The sequence below is a fragment of the Carettochelys insculpta genome, chromosome 23, assembly GCF_033958435.1.
Source record: "Carettochelys insculpta isolate YL-2023 chromosome 23, ASM3395843v1, whole genome shotgun sequence".
NCBI lineage: Eukaryota > Metazoa > Chordata > Testudines > Carettochelyidae > Carettochelys > Carettochelys insculpta.
The window spans coordinates 14,346,726-14,367,267 of record NC_134159.1 but is presented as its reverse complement, the minus strand read 5'-3'; the positions used below and the strand labels follow the sequence as shown (position 1 = coordinate 14,367,267).

The 20,542-nt window shown below is 49.3% G+C and overlaps 1 protein-coding gene across 7 annotated transcripts in view; it reads right to left on the bottom strand.

The window, feature by feature from the left end:
* Positions 1-15,446: 15,446 nt before the first annotated feature.
* The window catches only part of AGRN (agrin), a 248,498-nt gene continuing 243,402 nt past the window's right edge, over positions 15,447-20,542 (bottom strand). For all 7 annotated transcript variants that reach the window (XM_075018049.1, XM_075018051.1, XM_075018050.1 and 4 more), the window contains one exon: positions 15,447-18,541. In XM_075018049.1, coding sequence (XP_074874150.1) covers positions 18,384-18,541 — 158 coding nt within the window. In that variant the 3' untranslated portion in view covers positions 15,447-18,383. The remainder of the gene's footprint in view (positions 18,542-20,542) is intronic.

Sequence of the window (20,542 nt, the reverse complement as noted above, 5' to 3'; positions counted from 1 at the left end):
TGTAAAGGGCCTTAAAGCTGTTTGCTGGTGGAACCAGCTTCTACAAAAACCAGCCACTAGAGGGCAAGATGGTTACAAACCAGTAACGCTTGAGTAGGTCTGCGGGAAGCTTTTGTTCAGTAAGGGAAGCTGGGTACTGTAGACCTGAAGGCTGCAGGCTGAAGCATGTTTACATTGCACCTTTCATCAGAAGTATCACGCAGGTGGTAGCACAGCCAGGCCCTGCTTCGAGCTGGGCGGGGACCGGTGCAGGGAAATTGTGTGCTGGAACAGAGAAGGGAGAAAGAAAAACAAAGTGATGAAATCGACAGGCCAGCATCCTTGCAGTCTGGTCAGAAGGACTAGCCCCATAACATGGGGGAGGGGCGCGGGAGGAGGAGGAGGACAGAACTTAAGTGTGAAGGACAGTAGATCTGGGTTTTAGTCTGAATTCTGCGCTAAATTAGAGAGAAAAGCACCAGACAAGGAGTTGGGAGCAACGTTCCCTCTAACCTTTTCTGTCCCTGGGTGGATTTTTTCCTGTCTGAGAACAGTTCGTGCACCACAGCACATGCAAATGAGCAACTGTAGAAACACACCTAGCTTGGGGATGTGGCATGTGTGGCTACGCACCACCAATAGAAACATGTGCTGCCCATGGTGGGTGCTGGGCATCATATAATCTCTGCGGCGAGGCCGCACAAGTGCTCAGTTTACAAGGAACGCTGGTGTGGAGGTTTGGCCTGTCTTCCCTACACAGCCAGCGCACTGCTGTGAGACCTCGGGAAAATCCTTTCCCCTCTCTGTGCTACTGTCTCCTCTCCCAGCTTTTGTCAGCTTAGGTGGTGAGCTCTGTGTGCTCCCATTATGTGTTCGTACACCCCCTAGCACAAAGAGGCTCCAGAGATAAGGGTCTCAACATACTAAATATAAAGAGACACTACAGGCAGATCACACTTTCTAAGTCACTTGCAAACCACCCCCACGACTGTATCAGAACAGTCACACAACTGCAAAAAGCTTCAGTAATGAGTGAACAGTGCAGTCCCTAACAAGGCACACGCTTACATTGACACAGAAGTGGTAATCCCAATGCTTAAAAAAAGCTATGCAGAGCAACCATTTCATTCACCTCTTAAATGCACCCACTTCTGGGGGAGCACGCAAGGCAGCGCAACGCCACACAGCTTAAGACATGAAGTGAAGAAGAAAACTATCCAACTGAAAGTGAAGGTGAGAGACATTAGGAAGAGGGAATGTGCTGGCTCCAGACTGGACAGATCCCTTTCAGTATGGGTGAGAAGCTGTCACAAGTTTTTGCTTAATCTTAGGATGCACAATAGAGTTTGGGCTTTCCCCATGTTACCAGTATAGGAAGCCACACACTAACAAGGGCAGCCAGCAGACCTGATAACAGCCTTCCAGTTCATTATTACTGAGACAATGATGTAGTAGAAAGCAACCACATTACTAAAGTGACAGGGAGATCAGACAGGAAATTGCTACCTTGGACGCACACTAACCGAAATCCAGGATTCCGTCGGTTCTCAGCCTCTCTGCTGTCATGCCTCTTTCACCTGCAGGGCTGGGTCAGTGCTCCCGGTAAGCTGCGGACATGGGCTGCCACCCAGGAGATTCAGGTGCAGCCCAGCTGATTAGAGTAGGTGGCTGTGGATGTTCTGCTATTGGTGGTGCACATCACAGATGCCTTGGTCCACATACGATTTAGTTCACCCACAGACGGAAAAAAAAAAAAAATCTAGAGGGACCACTGGCCTGGATCCAGCATCCCCATGGAATTAAATGGATGTAAATGAGAGAAGAATCGGACCTAGTCTTTCATGCAGATCTGATCATGTGTCAGCTTTGGGGGAGGTCAGGCTACCCCCTTGTAGCCCAGCATTACCATAGGGCAGCTGTCTGTGGAGCTGTGTGCATTGACTCTGGAGGTCCAAGTTCTTTGTTTTCCCCTCTCAGCCCAACTGCTGGGCTGCCCGTCTCAGCCAGCTGGGCAATGCTCCAGTGGGCCACAAAGGGGACATTCAGCCTCAACGTCAGGATGTGTGTTCATCTCCTCTTTCCCAGGTCCAAGGTGATGTCTTGGGGCAGGTCCTTAGCCGGTGTCAGTTGCATCAATGGAGCTAGGCTCCAGCTGAACATTGGCCTACCTCATACAAAGAGGGCCCCATTTGGCCATCTGCCAAGTAAATCCTGAGGACTTTACCAATGTAGATGGTATTGAATCAGCAAATGTAGATTAGTTCACATATCTGGGGAGCAACAGAACGTACGAGCTAGACTGTAAGAAGGAAATAGCGACTAGAATAGCAAAAGCAAGAGCAACAGAGAGGAAGCTGTGCTAGTCTATACACTATCAAAACAAAAAGCAGTCAAGTAGCACTTTAAAGACTAGCAAAATAGTTTATTAGGTGAGCTTTCGTGGGACAGACCCACTTCTTCAGACCATAGCCAGACCAGAACAGACTCAATATTTAAGGCACAGAGAACCAAAAACATTGAGCAAGAAGGACAAATCAGAAAAAGATAAAAGGCTACGTCTACACCTGCACGCTACATCGAAATAGCTTATTTCGATGTAGCGACATCAAAATAGTCTATTTCGATGAATAACGTCTACACGTCGTCCAGGGCTGGCAATGTCGACGTTCAACTTCGACGTTGGGCAGCACTACATCGAAATAGGTGCTCTGAGGGAACGTCTACACGCCAAAGTAGCACACATCGAAATAAGGGTGCCAGGAACAGCTGCAGACAGGGTCACAGGGTGGACTCAACGGCAAGCTGCTCCCTTAAAGGGCCCCTCCCAGACACAGTTGCACTAAACACCACAAGATCCACAGAGCCGACAACTGGTTGCAGACCCTGTGCATGCAGCATGGATCCCCAGCTGCAGCAGCAGCGGCCAGAATTCCTGGGCTAAGGGCTGCTGCCCACGGTGACCATAGAGCCCCGCAGGGGCTGGAGAGAGAGCGTCTCTCAACCCCTCAGCTGACGGCCACCATGGTGGACCCTGCTATTTCGATGTTGCGGGATGCGGATCGTCTACACGTGCCCTACTTCGACGTTCAACTTCGAAGTAGGGCGCTATTCCCATCCCCTCATGGGGTTAGCGACTTCGACGTCTCGCCGCCTAACATCGATTTCAACTTCGAAATAGCGCCCAACACGTGTAGCCGTGACGGGCGCTATTTCGAAGTTGGTGCCGCTACTTCGAAGTAGCGTGCACGTGTAGACACTGCCAAAGTTAGCAAATCAGAGAGTGTGGGGGGGCAGGTCAAGAATTAGATTAAGCCAAGTATGCAGACGAGCCCCTATAGTGACTCAGAAAGTTCCCGTCCCAGTTTAAACCACGTGTTAATGTGCCGAATTTTAAAGCAAGAGTGAATTTTAAGACGATGGATAAGATCTGGAAAAGCAAAGCAATTAGCTTAAGAACAAAGCTGGACGTCTTGAAAATGTGCGTATTCAGCAGCATGTTGTACGGATGTGAGACATGGGTGATAAAGATTCAAAAAGAAGAATATTGGCATTCTAAAGGAGTTATAGAAAGATTCCGAGACTAGGACGGATACAGAAGGTCACCAATGAGGAATTATATAGGAAGATACAGACGAAAGAGAACCTGCTGCAGAAGGTTGTAAAACGGAAGCTACAACTATTTGGACATATTTGCAGAATGAACGACGAACAAAAAAAAAAATCAAGACCCTGGTATTCGGCATAATGGATTGTTCAAATAGGAGAGGCAGGCCCCACAGAGAATGGATAGATAAGGTTGTAGATTGGTGTGGAGCTAGTCTACAGAAACTACGCCACTCGGCACTGGATAGGGAAAGGAAGGAAGGAAACAGTGAGAGAGGCATCAGACACCAACGGATGCTGAGCCCACGGTTATTGATGATGATGATGATGATGATGATGATGAGGGTTTACCCCAAAGAATGAACTTGCCTCTGGCCACTTTCCCTAGCATTAGGAGAAAACAAAGCCAGCTGTCTCAGGCAGAAAAAGCCAGCACATGCGTGGCCAACTCCCCTTCCCCCAGCCCTGTCCCTGCTTGCAGCAGCACAAATAGCAGTTTTATAACTATAAAAAGACACACCAAATTCCACTTCTATTCGGGGAATACCCCGAGCCCTGGCAGCAGAAGCTAACTCATTTGTCAGCGAGGAGGCTGGCTGTGTTGCATAGCTTCCCACCCAGCTGTGAACCAGCATATCTTGTAATGGGTGATGAGGCACAGTAGATAAAATAGCCTCGACAAGAGCCCTGGCGGCGTGACCGTTAGCTCCCAGGAACCGTGCAATGGATTCCTCTCGATGCAGAGGTGGCCAGTAAAGGTCCCATTAGGCTGAATGGAGACCAGGAGCCATTCAGAATCCTCTCTGGCTGTTTGTGGGAGGAGTCAGTTCAGAACAATTGCACTGGATGGGTAACCAAACCAAAAGCCCCCTAGAAAGGATCCCACCCTATTACCCTAGAGCTGGTTTGAGTAACTGCTGTAGCCTCTCAGGACCCAATGTGCGGCTCTAAGTCAACCCTCAAAGCTAACAGAGCTGCACCCACTGCCATCACTTGGCAACCTCACCTCATTTACTGCAGTCTCACATATATTCCACCTGGGTGATTCAAAGCAGCAGAGTCAGGCTCTTGGATGGTAAGACCATCAGTACAGAGACTGCCCCGTGGCAGGTGTTTGCACAGGAGCTAACCCAAAGGTGTCCTCAACCTGCTTGGATGAGTACATGTATATACAAGGAGGTTGCACCAGGCTACATTTTTGGCCAAATCCCAGTGATTTGAATCTCTGGGCAGACTCTTGCAGCTGAACACCCACTAGAAGTACAATGTTAGCGGTATTGCTCACTGCCCCAGCAGTCCCCAGTTCAGATCTTCCCAAGGATGGCTTCTGCATTCCCTCCCTTGTTTGCCAGCCCTTGCTAATTCCAGGCTGGTCTCTTGAGGCAACTGCTCAGATGCAGGCCAGGAGGGATCTCAAGCATCTGTGGCGGGGGCGTTGGCAGACATGCATGCCCAACATAACTGCCTGGGAACGGGGTGGGAGTGGGATTCAGTGCCTGAATCAGTAGCCATGGAATCCATCATTTATGCCCAAGTCCAAAGGCATTTCCTGAATCAGGCTTAGCGCATGGTATATTTAGCTATAATATATACACATTCTCCCAGGCCTTCATATTGGGCAGGGGAGAAGCCTGGTACATGCCGTATTGTGAAAAGGCTGGGGTGCACATGCAGCAGGCATTGGGTCTATTAACAACCTCACAGCTGCTAGGGTGGGGGATTCACCTTACATCTGCCAAGTCCTTTTCCCTGTGGAGGGTACCAAGGCAAATAAACTAGGAGCCCAGAATTGCTCCTGTTGGCTTCCCCAGGAGCCAGCTCAGGTACTTTATGCATTATAAAGAGCACCACTGAAATGCGGCAGCCTCTGGGGCGGTGCAGCTGTCAACACATAGAACCAAGTTCAGCAAGGGAAGAGATGGAGTTTTGGATAGGGGCAACTGTAGGAAACTTGAAAAAGTACCAGAAGACTTAGTGAGTCTCATTGTCCATGCAGCCAGTCAGACCTGCCGACAGGGGAGGCAAATGGGGCTACTGCCCCAGGGCCCAGCATTTCAAAGGGGTTTGGAACTCTTGCCAGACGCCATGACTGAAATGCAGCTATGTCCCTCCCTGCAGCTCTGGTGGTGGGGGCAGTGCTGCAAACAGAGCAGTGCTAACAGCTGACTGCCCTAGCCCCACCCCTGCCAGGGTAGAGAACCATCCCTCCTCCCCCCTCGCCCCAAGGTGGCTGTCGACCCCACTGCAGCCAATACTGGCATTCAGGGCCTGGGCTCTAGCACTTACAAATTTCAGCCATGCACTCAAAGTTCTTGCTCCAGAAGCATGAAGACTCATTTGACCCTATGATACTGAGGGTTTAGATAGAAGCCTGATACTTAATCACACTGAGATAAGGCCAGTCATTCAGAAGGCTCCCAAAGCATTTCCCAAACCCATCAGTAGGATTTATAACCTCTCCATCTGTCTAGTCCCTTGCTGGAGAAAGGCAGCCAGTTCTGGGGTGGCACAGAACCACTTTAACAGCACACAGCAGTACTATGCAAGTAAAGACCACCAACGTAACTGAAACTGCAGGAGCTGGGATTGTAGTTTGGCAGAATGCAACCAGCCCAACACGGCCTTTACTAGACACCATATTTAATACCTCTCCCCAAGTTTCAAGAAGGGCAGCAGCGATGTAAGGGGAAGGGTGCTTACATCCCCCCCTGCAAGGCAGCTCTGAGAGCTGCACAGCACCAGCTGCGACCACAGTAAAGCATCAGTTTAGAAGTAAGGAAGACAACACTCCTGATATCCCATCTCACCCAGAAGCTCCCTGGGCTTTCTACAGGCATCTCCTATTGATAGGACTGTAGGACACTGGCACTGGAAGGGACCTGTAGAGGTCACTGGTTCCAGTTCCCTGCATTTGTGGCAGGACTAATGCTATCTTGATCCTTGATCAATGCTGAACCTGTAACACCCTTTTCAATATTTGAAAGCGGCTCTCAGATCATTGGTCTTCTTTTCCAAACTAAACAAATCTAATTCTTTCAATCTTCCCCTTACAGCACATATCCTCTCTAGGCCTAGAATCATTTTCAGTGCTTTTCTCTGGACCCTCCCTATATTTTTCCATATCTTTCTTGAATGTCGTGCCCAAGTCTGGATACAATACTCCAATCGAGAGGTAATCAGCACAGTAGAGCAGAAGAATTACTTCTTGTGTCTTTCTAACACTCCCGTTGGCCAGTCCCAACGCCGTTCAACTCAGGGGATGAGGGATAACCCAGGGAGGGCCAGCAGCTCACACAGGAGAATTATGAACATTCTAGGACAAGCGTCTCTCAGGTCTTAGGAGTGTTGTTGCCACAGCGAGTAGGTCCAAACCAAACCCTGAAGACAATGAGAATCATTCCATTGCCCTGGAGGGGCTCCCATTCAGGCCCATGCTGCATGCATACAAATGTGGTTCTTCCATCTTTTGACTCACCGGTCACCACTTTTTCCTTGGAATTTTGCTGTAGGGGAAAGCCCTGTGGCACAGCCACCTTTTATTTGCATGTGATAACACCTACTCGGAGGGATTTCTAATAACCCTTAATTACAGCAGCCATAGGGAAGGCTCTACATTCATAAACAGCCCCTCATGCTCCAAGAAGGAATGGTATCTGCAGGGGCCAGGGCCCTGTTTTGCTCACCTTGTCCCCCCTCCCCCGCCCAGTAATAACACCTAGGCCTCAGCAGTTTTCCCAGCCAAACCTCCAGGCGCTTTGCTGAGATGGAGACATCTCATTATCTCTGGTTTTGCAGCTGGGAGGTGAACTGACTAGCCTGGGGCCACGGAGCCAGTTAGCGAGAGAAGAGAATAAAACTCAGCTCTCCCTCTTCCCGCTGCCACACGCTTATCACACCGTACAGCATACAAATGTGCCAAGCAGCACAGGGGTGGCCACACAGCTTCAGGTTAAGCCTAGTATGCTGCCTCCAGGAACAGCCACCAGCTGAGGCTTGAGAGAAATGGTCCATAAATCACAGCTCTCTCAACTCCAATTGAGGCAGCACCTCCTGGGGTCCTCTCCCACTCAATAGAGTGACAGGACCCAGGCAGCACACCTGGGACAAAGTTGTGCAAGGAAGTGTTACACAAGCACACTCAGCTTCCATGCCTGACACCCTCCTCCCTGGAGCTTCCAGCCACAGATCATTCCCTTTCTGTGGGAGTCTGGGATTGTGGCGCTTAACTGGGGCTGGGAGAAAGCAGAGCAAGATGTCTTCATCCCTCCCTCTCCCCATGAAACGCACCAAAGAGGCTGCTGGAGGGACAAAGCTGAAAGCCAATGCACGTCAAACCTCTCTAGTGCATCACTCTCAGGACCTGACCCGTGTTGGACCATGGAGGTCAATTATGTCTAGCACATTATCACAGCTTCCTGGGCTCTTAGAAGGTATTGAGTAAATTATAGCTAAACACCCCAGAGCATGGATAGCCAGGACTGGGAGCTGGAAACACACTTTATGGGATTGTGGGAAGCTTGGCCATGATAAATGGTCATCCAGCTCACTAAAATCATGCCTGATTATGGAGGTTGCTGGACAAGAGTGTCGGATTGGAGAGGTTCAGTGGTACTTGCACCAGAACAGGGACCACTGGAACCAAGGCAGGCTCTGGGAAGAGGCTGGGACCAAGGATGGAAAAAGCTATTATAAAGTGCTCCTCTTTCGCCCCAGCGAGTGCTCCTGGCAGAGCTTTGCTGACAGGCCAGGGTGTGGGATTAACAGAGGGGGCCCTCCATCATGCTGGATTTATACCAGTGCAGGTAAGAGACACAGCAGGTCCCATTTTGTTTGATTTGCAAAGGTGCTGAGGAGCTGCACCATGAAATTAAAAGCAGAATTTTCAGGGATGGTCTGCCACTGCCTCGTGCGCCTGGCATGGCTACGCAGCCTCCTGCCAGAGCCTATTCCCTTCCAAAGCACGAGAGGTTGTTCCTATGAGTCGTAACCGCAACCTGGAGCCCGGCCCACTATGTGTCTAGAATGGTGCTTTTCCTTTGTCCTCCAGCAGCTTTTCCCGCCACGAGTGAAACACAGGCCGGCAAGACCAGGCTCTCCTTTCTGTGCCAGAAGACAGGGGCTTTTCTCCTTCAGCTTTGCAGCAGAGGCTTTAGCAAGTTGCTGCCTGCTGCTGCTGCAGAATGGGGTCATTGTCCGCCAAATCCTGCCCCAGAGGGTCGATCTTCAGCAAAACACAGGCCCCATGGTGAGTTGTGCAACCCTTTTTTGCAGTTACAACACTGGCTCTGTTGTCTCCCCACCCTCTTAGACATCGCCAGTGTCTGCTTGTCCATTGAAGAGTTCCCTTCCCAGGGAGCTGATGCAGACATGCTAGCCCTCAAAGGCTCACCAGTTCAGGATGTCGAGGGAAGCTTTGGGCTTAGAAGCCAGCCACCGGCAAATAGAACATGCACTCTTCCCCTGCCCCCTATGCGCTCAGCTGAGCGGGAGAGCCTGTACGCGGGAAGCACAGATGAAAGCTGTCACTTGCCTAGAGGGCAACTCCAAGACGCAGGGCTTGCAGTGCAGAACAGTCAGCCAGTCGTGTGGCTTTTCTGAGGATCCCCTGGCATTATTCCAAAACCCATAGGCAAAGGGGAGCTGGTGGCCCAGCATCACCCCGTCGTGGCCCAGGGCTGCCCTGCAGCATCTCTGCCTCGGTTCTGTCTCTGCAGGGGAGGGGGTGTCCCTTCAGCCTTCTGCACATGGGTGGTGTTGGGGATGGGGCTAGACCCTCTGATTAAATTGCTCAACAAGTTTAACCCATTCCTGGATAACAAGATCTGCACAAGCCAAAAGGTTTTTCTACTCCTCTCAGGCAACTCTTCTGTCCACCTTCCGGGCTACCTTTAAGCCTTCCCTGCTCTGTCACAGGGTGCTGTCTCCCCATCGGCTGTCCCTGGAGGCCCTCTTGCCATCTGCCACTCATTGGAGCTTCCTGCCCTTTGGTCCCTTGTCCTGGCCCTTGTAGTCTCTTAGTGAGCACTGCAACCCAGGGCTTTCTCCATGGAGGCCCATCACAGGGTGGGCACGCCTGTCCTCATCAGGGGGAGGGTGTGAAGCCGCTGGGGCTCCTCAAAGGGTGCCCCACTACACATGCAAGGGCTGATAACCCCACCTCATCTGCAAGGCAGTCCAGCCCAGCAGAGACAGGCAGTAACACCACATGCTGCCCTCAGGACAATGGGGCCCAGCAGTCACAGAGTCAACACGCAGTCACACAAGGTAGCATGCCCTAGCAGGCAGTCAATGGAGAGAGAGTTGCAGCACTCCCCCTGGGGTTAATGGGGCAGGGGACTCTATCCACCAGGTCCAAACCAAGGTCCCTGGCAGGGTGCAGTGGTCCACCACTAGCCCAGCAGGGAATGCACCCAAAACACCCCAAAGCCCTTGAGGCACGTAACTCCCCACCCTGGGCTACTTCTGACCAGGCTCACTGTTGCCATCTTCCTCACCACTTTCTTCCAGACCAGGTGCTTCTCCAGCCATCCCTGGCCAACTGTCCTCCACAGTTCAGTTCATTTGTAGCTCTTCTTCAGGTACCCTCCCCCCAACAGCACCTCCATCCCTGGCAGCTAGCAGCCCTGACTGAGCTGCTCCACAGGCTTTTATAGCTGCCCTCCAGCTGGAGCATGCCCAGCAGGGCAGTAGGGGCGGAGCTTCCTCAGCCAGGTAACCAGAATTAACCCTTGCAGGCCCAGTGCAGGGTTGGTAAACCTCATTCTAAGGCCCCTTTTCAGAAAGATTCCTTCCCCAGGGCCCTCTCTAGGACCCTAACCTGCTTCCCCATGCTCTTCCTATGTGCTCTCCACCCTTTCTACAAGGCCCAGATGTTCACCAGGCTGTCACCAGCTCCATCAGTTCCATAACGTCCTTCATCTGCATTCCCTGTAATCTCCTGACCAGAGCAGGACAGAGCTGGATCAGAACTAAATACTGTACAGCCCATGCTCTGTTATTCAGCATGCTGGTCACCAGAGAGCTCAATGAACTGGCATTTCTGGTACCTCCCAACACAAATCTTCAGTCTAGTAACTAGGGCTGGTATACTGCCCAGCATTAGGGCGATGCATGTAGGGGGAGGATGAAGGGTCATGTGAAATAAGGGTCATAGGGGTTGGGGAAAAGGGCCAACAGGTGGTGGGTGGAGCTGTCCCATTCGCAGGATGGTTCTGGGTGGTGTGGGGCCAAGGACAGCCCAGGGAAGTAACAGAGGACCTGACATCAGCAGGAGGAGTCAGGCCCACCCAAGCACTCACTGGTGGTGGGAGGGGAACAACCTGGCCCCAGCCTGCTCTGCTCCACCATCTCCCAGTCATGTTGCTTGTGGGAAGGGGTGGAACTGCCCTGCACTCACGGGCAGTGGGACGCAGAGCAATGTGGCTGGAAGCTGGTGGACCAGAGTGGGCTGGGGCCAGGTCCTTCCACTTTCTGCCACCACCAGTGGGTGCAACGGGGGTTGCCCCTGCTGCTGGTGCCAAGCACCCTGCTAATGCCTCAGGCTATGGCACCCAGGGAGGGAGCTTGGGGGCAAGGGTGGAGTGGGGGCAAGTTGGGGGCGGGGCAGGGGTGGGAAGGGGCAAGGAAGGGCAGAGCAGGAGCAGGGTAGGTGCTGGGGTGGGGTCGGGGGCTCAGGCACTACACCAGTGTTCCCCCTTTTTCCATCCATGGGCAGAATGGATTTTGTTCTGTGCACCGAGGCATGTGCGGATGTGCACCACCCATAGAAACGTGCTGCCGGCTGTGGGCGCTCTGCTGATCAGCTGGACAGCACCTGAATTTCTCTTGGGCAGCCGCCCAAATGCTCAACTTATGGGGAATGCTGCCCCATACTCTCCTAGGGCTGGGTCTCCAGCGGGATAGGGCTGTCATGGGGAGGAGTCAAGTGGATGCTCTGCTCTCTGCTTCTATGCCAAAGGGCAGAAGACGAGCCAGCTGAAACCAGGGATTTATTGCAAACCATGCAGCTTCCAGAGTATCCCATAGGGTCATTGCAGATTCAGCCCAGTCTCCCGTGACCGCTTCAACACCTACAATTCAGTACAGTTTCATAGAACCATGAAATACTAGAACTGGAAGGAACCTTGACATGTCACTGAGTCCAGCCCCCCTGCCCTCCCGGCAGGACCAAGCACCGTCTAGAATGGATCATCCCTGAGAGATGTCTGTCTAACTTGCTCTTAAATATCCCCAGTAATGGAGATTCCACAACCTCCCTAAGCAATTTATTTCAATTTATTTCAACCACCCTGACAGGAAGATTTTCCTAATGTCCAACCTAAATCTCCCTTGCTACAGTTTAAGTCCATTGCTTCTTGTCCTATCCTCAGAGGCCAAGGAGAACAACTTTTCTCCCTCCTCCTTGTAACAAACACCCTTTTAGGTACATGTAAACTGCTAGTATGTCCCCTCTGAGTATTCTTTTTTGTAAACTAAACCAACCCAGTTCTTTTACTCTTCCCTCATAGCTCACGTTCTCTAGACCTTCACTCATTCTTTTTGCTCTTCTCTGGAACTTCTTCAGTTTCTCCACATCTTTCTTAAAATGTGGTGCCTAGAACTGCATGCAATACTTCAACTGAGGCCTAATCGGCACAGGGTAAAGCCAAAGACTGATTTCTTGTGTCTTGCTCACAACACACCTCTTAATGCGTCCCAGAATCGTGTTTGCCCTTTTTTTTTTTTTACAATAGCATCACATTGTTGGCTCCTATTTAGCTTGTGATCCACTGTGATGCCTACTTTGAATATTAAGTAGTTTTGGTAATCTGAGTATAGGCCGTGTGCTTCCTGTAGTGAGCTATAGTGTCCTAAAGTAACTTAACTGTAGAGAAAACTTACCTGTATGCATTGAAGTGCTTCAGTAAATGCTCTTGCTGGACTGGTGAGTACCTGCACACACTTTCCTTGTTGTAAGTGTATTTGAATTTTTTGTATTCCATTGGTGAAGTGTAACTCTCAGTTCCTTGGAATATTTGATTAAGTGGCACTCCCATTCTCCAAACATGCTGGTAAACAGAGCTTGTGTGGTGTTCTCATACCCCATTGTTGGAGGTTTTTAAAAACAGGTGGGACAAACAGCGAGCAGGTATGGGCTAGGGCTAGTGAATTCTACCTCAATGCACCAGGTGACCTCTCAGGGTGACTTCCAGATCTATTTCACTGTCACTCAGTTACTATGATCCATTAAGTAACTGGCAGTTATGTAAATGTATGATACCGCAGAGAAAGGACACGGGAGGGGGGAGTGGTACTTTAGCTCAATACCATTCACAGATGCCAACTAATGAAATTCCCACTCACATGGTCAGCAGTGAAATAGGTTAGCAAAGCTGGCATTTAATTTAAAGGGTACAATGCCACCTCAGTGTTAGCACAACCATGACATGAATGGGGGATGACTCGCCTCTCTTAGGACTTGTCTCTACCACATGGAAGACCGACCCAGTCAGGGTCAATCTTCCAGCATTTGATTTCATGTGTTTGGTGGAGACACACAACATGGATCTATCTGGGGTCAGCAGTTGAGCTCTGTACTCCTTGCTATTGCAAGGAGTAAGGGAAGTCACCAAGGAAATGCTCCTGTCAACCACCCTCAGTGAAGACGGTCAGGTAAGTCAATTTCTGATTGTTTGATGCTAACTATGCAATTGCCATAGCTAAAATTGTGTATTGGAAATTGACTTATTCCCCTAGAGTAGACCTGGCCTTAGCTGTTGTTTCAGACTTTGCATTTGCAGATTCCAAGACAGTAAACAGATTAGGCCTACGCCTGCAGGTAACAATACATGCAATTTTTCTGCTTTAAAAATGCTAATAAAGGCAATGCCTAGAAGGGAGAAAGCAGGCCTGGTACTAGGCCAAAGCACTGACTAGGTCAGTGTTTAATACTGAATTCATAAAGTGCACATTTTTCATAAAAAGCTTTTTCTATCCTCCACAATTCAGCATCAGAATCCAGCCTCAGCTTGCACTTTTTAAATTGCCAAATTTATTGTTCCAAGGCTTTGCCTTTGGGTAGAAAGATGATAGCAAGGATTCTCGTAAAAATGGGGCCATGTCAAGTGAATAGTAACCAGCCAGTCTGGATTATAGAGATAAAAAGCAAGCCAACGAGATAATGAAGGGGGCAAAAGGCAGAGTTTTTAGCTGTTAAAATTCTTGGGTTTGTCATCAGTTTGCAGCACCACCTTAGGCTTCTCTTTTAAAAAGAAACACACCTACAAGATTAAAACATACCATTCATAAAACACACCTGAGCTGAGCCTTCCAGGAGCTACCACAGTGTGACTGCTAAAACACCGGTTTCAGAGGGGTAGCCATGTTACTGTGTTTCAGGAAAAACAACCAGGAGTTTTGTGGCCCCTTAAAGATGAACAGATTTAGCTGGACAGAAGCTTTGGTGGGACGGAGCCCACTTCATCAGCTGTGTTTTTGTTAAAACACAAGCTCTGGACTTGATCTAAAGCCTGGGGGAGTCAAAGAAATGACTCCAATTATTATTATAAGCTGTAAGTGCTTCCAACAGGGGAAGAGAGGGGAAAGGGCATAGCTGCCCCCAGGCCCAACAATTTAAAAGAGCCTGGGGCTCCCAGCTGCTGCTATGTCAGTGATTGCAGCATCTGGAGCCCTGAGCCCTTTAAATCAGTGCCAGAACCCATGAGGCACTGGCTGGAGGGGTAGGGAGGGCACTAGCCTTCTGCCCCGCCCCCTCCTGCCTGTGGCCCCGCCCCTTCTAGGGGACCCTGAACTAGTTGCCCCAAAGTCCCACAAAGACTCTCACCAGACCACACTGTACGTGCAGTAGCACATAGGAACCTGTCCTAGACCAAGACTCCATTACGCTCGGAGCTGTACAAACACAGAACAGAGTCTCTGCTGCAAAGACCTTATAAGCGAACATTGCCCCTGACCACAGGATAGCTCAGGCGAATCTGGGCCGATACTTCCGGTCTCTAAACTGAGCATTTCACTTTGCACTTTCCTGTTCAATAGACTCTAATGGCTATCGGAGTCTACTGAGCAGGCAATTGGATATGTCCCCCCATAGCCGTAGTGTGTCAGTGTAGACACTCACTACAGGGGTTTCCTGTCACTACAGTTGATCCACTTCCCTGAGAAGTGGCAGCAAGGCCAGCAGAAAAGTTCTTCATCAGCCTAGGGACCAGGGGTGAGGTCAGCTTACCTACTTGCCTTGGACTTTTCATACCCCCAAGAGACAGCTGTGCCAACGTACATTTCCAGTGTGGCCCAGCCTGTAGTTTTGGGCCAGAGACACTTCTTGAGACAGGGCCTGATGGGCTCAGTTCACTGGAGAGGACACTTGGCAGTGTCTTGTGAATGGTAGATAATACATGAGGGTACGATCTCAACGGCTTGCATGACTGTCCCAAACATTCATAGAACACTAGAACTGGAAGGGACCTTGAGAGGTCATCGAGTCCAGTCCCCGGCCCTCATGGCAGGACCAAGAACCATCTAGATCATCCCTGACAGATGTTTGTTTCACCGGCTCTTAAAAATTTCCGGTGATAGAGATTCTGCAGCCTCCCTAGGTAATTTATTCCAGCATTTAACCACCCTGACAATTAGGAACTTGTCCCTAAAGTCCAACCTAAACCTCCTTTGCTACAATGTAAGCCCATTGCATCTTGTGAAGAATTCTTCTCTCTCATTTTAACACCCTTTTAGGTACTTGATACTTATGACTTATCCTTACGTACTAATGACTTGAGATTAATGCTGACGAGACCAGATCCTCAGCTGGTGACATCCGTGTAGGTGGATGGCAGATGCGTGCCACAAAAAGACAAAGCAACAGCCCCTTTTAAACGTATTTAATAGTTTTCAAACTTTATTTCATGGTGATTGACGAAAGACACAAGTTAGTAATGGTTATATCATGCTGCTCCTCTACTGTGCATCACCCCTCAGACTTCATACAGCAGTTCACAAGGGTTATTTGTTTACCCTAAAAATGAAGCCACATGGACAAACTGTAGAAAATAGCCAACCCGCCCCCCCCCAAAAAAAGGGTAAAAAAAAATCAAACCTCAATGTCTGTTTGTACATCCGAGTTATAAACACTATTAAAAATAAAGCCGAAGTTAAGTGCACAGCCCCTGCTGAATCCAATGGTGGGTCCAGAGGGTTGACAAGGACACAATGTTTTAAGGCATTTCCAAGCCCCAGCAAAAGCAGACAGTGGTTTGTTTTGCAGTGACCTTGGCTTTATGTGAGTGGCATTCTGGGAAATTAGCAGCTGACTCTGTGTGCATCCTGTCACTCTCCCCTGGGTCGGAACCTTCAGACTTTAATTGCAGCTCAGCTCTACTGGGAAAAATACACCCGTGTCATGCGTGCTGGGACATGAGGTGGCTGTTCAGGTAGGGTGGAGTTCTTTGTTTCTTTAGAGGGATCAGGTAAATAAAACTAGGCAGGGAAAAGAAGAAACATCAGGCAAGGAATGGCAAACAACCCTCACGTCTTTCCTACCCACCAAGGAAGGGCATCACAAGTCCAAGACTGGGCATCTTTTGTGGCATGGGCAGTGGTTTTGTGCCAGTACTTGCTGGTACTAGGTAGCAGCACCTTGGCAGCCCCACCCGTGAGACTGGCTGTATAGGGAGTGTGGGGAGACAACTGAGTACCGGCTCCTCTTTTTTTCACAACAAAAGCACTGGGCACGGGACACTTTCTAATCCAGGCGTGCATGGTGTGACTTGGTCTGACTTCAGAAACCAGCCCCACCCATCCTTGCTCTTAAAGAGGTGTTTAACAGGTACGTTGGTCCCCTTCACATCACCTGCCCTTCAGATCTCAGCCCAGGAAAATGGTTGTTTCCTGGCTCAGAGTTCAGCCCAGAGAAATGTTAAATTCTGGGGACAGGGAGCACTAGCAGGTGAGTAAGAAAACTGCAAACGGGTGGCAGCTTTTGTTACTACTTTATATCACCTCATAAGAGGCAAATTAATGTCTCCTGCACCATAAGGTGGGCTTTGCACACCATAAAGCAAAACCCACCTTGCTTGGTGGTGGGGAAAGGATGCACTGCACTAGATAACACCAGTGAGTCCTTCTCACAGACAATGAAACTGAACACAGGCGGTCTAAGCTAATCAGAAACTGAGTATGAAAATTTGAGAAGACAATTTTTGGGAGCGTACAGTGTATAGCATAAAGACAAAGCACCTAATATTGGGATGGTCCAGATAATATCAGGATGGCTGGTCACCCGAAAGCAGTTCAGTCCTTTTCAGCATGTTGGTCCTTTTTTTTTTTGAAATAGCCTCATGGGCTTTTTTTTCCCTGTGACAAAACAATCGGCATTTGCACACAAAGGCATACACGTAAATAGACACACACAGGCAGACTGGATCCGTAGCTGGCACTACAGTATTTGTGTCCTAGCAAATGTTTACAAGGAATGATTTGCATTGTGGAAAATAAAAATAGTTTAAAAAAACCTGCAAAAAAACAACATCGACAAAAAAAACCCTGTAACGCTGTCTCTTGCCTATATATTAAGGGCCCCATCTTGTTCCCAGCTGATGTTATGGTTTGTGACATGGTCATGTCTGTGGGCACTGGGTAGGATCAGGTCCCCCGTTATGCTGGCTGTTGTACAAATATGAAATCAATGGCCAAACAGACATTAGCTTCCAAGGCGTGTAAGCAGAAATCCTTAGGACAGCTGGTCGGAAACCATCCTGTCTGTAAATAGAGGAGAGGCTGAAAAAGAACAGTGTGCTTCAAATGGATTACAGAAGAAAAGGGCCCTTTGCTTGTGTCCTGAAATCTTGTCGACTTTTACAGGAGTCTCGGTGGTGGGCGAACCGCGTAAGACCGAGGGCTGGATGGCCAGCATAACCGTGCAATGTTCTCTCTGGCAAGGATTGGAAAGCAGCACAGACTCTTGGAAAACACGGCAAGGCCAAGCGGGCAGTTGGGACATGTCTGGATAAAAATAAAACCTGGAAATAGGGTTTCACAGCTGCTTCTGCACACATCCAGGAGGGAGAGCAGCTAACGAAGAAGCTACTGCCCCTCCTCAGGCAAATTGATTTAAAAAAAATAAAGCAACTTGAGTCCAGCAAGGAGGCGTAAGCCAGTCACAGAGCAACACCTTCCAACCTGCTACAAGCTGGGCTTTGTCTGTAGCATTCCCTGACAGAGCGTCACAAATCACTTGCGAGCCTCACGCACTGACATTACAAATGGAGGGGATAGAATGGGCTGGAGACAAAGCCCAGGAAAAACTTGGTAGATCTTGGCTCAAATTTGATGCGATGTCCCTCTCCCTCAAAGGACGGCTTCCCGGCTCCGCCAGGATCCATGGTGAACATGGCCTGAGACTGCAAAGCGACGATTCCCCAAAGGCCACCGAACTTGCCCTGTGTTTTTCATGAACATGAACAAGTAACAATGAAAAATAAAAATACGATGGGAGGGGTGGAGGGCGGGGAAGGCTTCAAGTCTGAATGACATTTACAATGGAGGCTGCTACACAGGGTTTGTTGCTCAGTCACTTCCTGCCAACATGGGTCAGGGCTTGCTCCGTGTTGCTGCTGCTCAGAGTCCGACCGACGTGGATACACTGCAACCAAACAACAACCAACCAACCAAAAACCAACAAAAAGGCGTTTCCTGCCCCTTTCGCCCTCATCCCCCCCCAAAATATAAAAAGCAATAAGTTTACAAAAATAGAAAATAATTACAGCAAGAGGCAGGAGGGGGAGGGGGAAGGAAGCCCCCCCAGGGGGTTATTTGGCTGAGCAGTGTAATATCGTCGGGTTGTTTAAAGCATCCTCCACCAGATGCAGTTCTTGGCGGTCCACTATCACGTCCCTTATGCAGCCAATAAAGCCAGTGCTGTAGGCCTTGGGCAGCTTGTGAGCCACGTTGAGTCTCTCTATTCCCCCTGTAAGAGATGGCATAGAAAGATCAGGCACGGGCTCAGGCTTCATTGGAAAGTGACTGTTTCCATCCTGGTACGTGTGCAGGGCTACCTGCAGTGCTGCTTGCCTGGGGATTCCTTCCTGACTGCTAAGCATGGAGTAATTGATGCCATGAAGCTTAAGAGTTAAGCCACAAAGCTTTGAAATTAATTATTAGAAGTAGGTAAAATGTTTCACCCAAAAAGCTTTTCTGCCTGGCTTTGCCAGCGCTCAGTGTGTTTGCAAATAAACATCAAGTCTTGGGAAAAAATAGTTTTCCTGGAGGGGATTTTTTAAATTAAAATTTACATTTCATATCAGCACACTTGAATTTTTGATTGTTTTGTTTCTTTGTGGTAATCTGAAAGTGCAGTGAAATGCCATTTGAAGGGGAAACAGAATGAATCCTTTGTTCATGTTGCAATGCTAATTCAAAACAAAACCTTTGAATCATTCAGTGGGAAGACACCTTTTTTCCCCCCTTTAAACCAGCATTTCATGTGGGGAAAGATTTTGGTTTTTCTAACCAGCTATGGTAATTACCCTTCTCTTAACACCCAAGGTGACAAACTACAGAAGTGATACAATCACTACATCATTGAAGGCTGCATCATGCATTAGGAAACCTTCCTTGAACTTTGACATGGGAAACTGGTTAGACCTGAAAACAGGACCACTTCCCCAGAATAGCAGATGTGTGTGTGAAGGTTGGAGAGAAAGTGATACATTGGTTCTTAGCTCATCAAAATTACTCCTCAGATTTAAAATGCCACTGACCATTTTCATCTACCTGCAGGCTTCCCCTGAGGATCTGAGTAACTTACAGTCCTCAAGACATTGATCCCTTGACACTTGTAGCGTGGGACAATGCTATTATAATCACCTGATAGATGGGGAAACTGAGGCACAGAGGAGCTAAATGATTTGCCCAAACACCGGGGGGGATGGAGAACTGAATGCAGGTCGCCGAAGCGTCACTAGCAGCTAACAACTGGTCCCTTCTTCATTTGCTTGCCGCTGCCTCTTCAAACAGAGAGCCCTCACACCGGCTACACGTGAAGCCCGCAGGGGGTAATTAGGTGGCACTAATAGCATCTGTTGAGGGTCATTTTGGATCATGTGCGGTTCCCACTGATAGCAGCAAGAAGTTCTGAGTCCACTCCTGCTCTCACCTGTCCCAAGGGGCCTTCTCGCCATGGATGTCAGTGGGGACAGGATCAGAACCAATGAGCCAGATCCTCTGCTGTCCCAACCCACTGGGTTTGACACCAGCAGAGACTTTGGCACCCAGGTGCATTCCCACCCAGCTGTTGCCAGGAGGCCTCTTGATAAGGACACACAGATATTTGTAGCAGGGTGGCTGCCTCGAGAGCATCTCCCTCAACATGCCTGGCATGAGGTAGCCCTGCAGCACCCCTGCCTCAGTTTCCCTTTCCTCAATCTACTCCCCATGGGTTTTTTCTCTTGGTCGATGTGACTTTGGGTTTATTCTCACCGACTGTTCGAATAAAGCCCTCAGAGTTCGGAAATGTATCTGTCTGTGCTCTTCAGCAAGCTCCTCATGCCTGAAGCCAGTCTCAGCTTTGCCAGGTTGCTCCCAGCCCCATCCAGCTGGAGTTCTCTCTCCCCTGTCATCACAGAATCTCCTGCAGGAGCATTCTGCTGCCTGCAGCCCAAAGGCCTCTCTTCTCTCCGGGTAGGTCTACACAGCATAGTTCTTTCAAAATAACAGCTGTTATTTTGAAATAACTACCCTTGCGTCTGCACGATGTAACCACTATTTCAAAATAATCTGGAAATAGTGGTTGACTTATTTCAAAATGGGTAACTCTCATCCTATGAGGAATAATGCCATTAAGATAGGCTATGGCTACACTATAGTTGCTATTTTGGGGTACAAATGTATCCTGATATATCAACTCCCTGGCTAAATACTGTGCTTTAAATAGCACCACTGCTATTTCGAGTCCTGTAGTCCAGTTCCG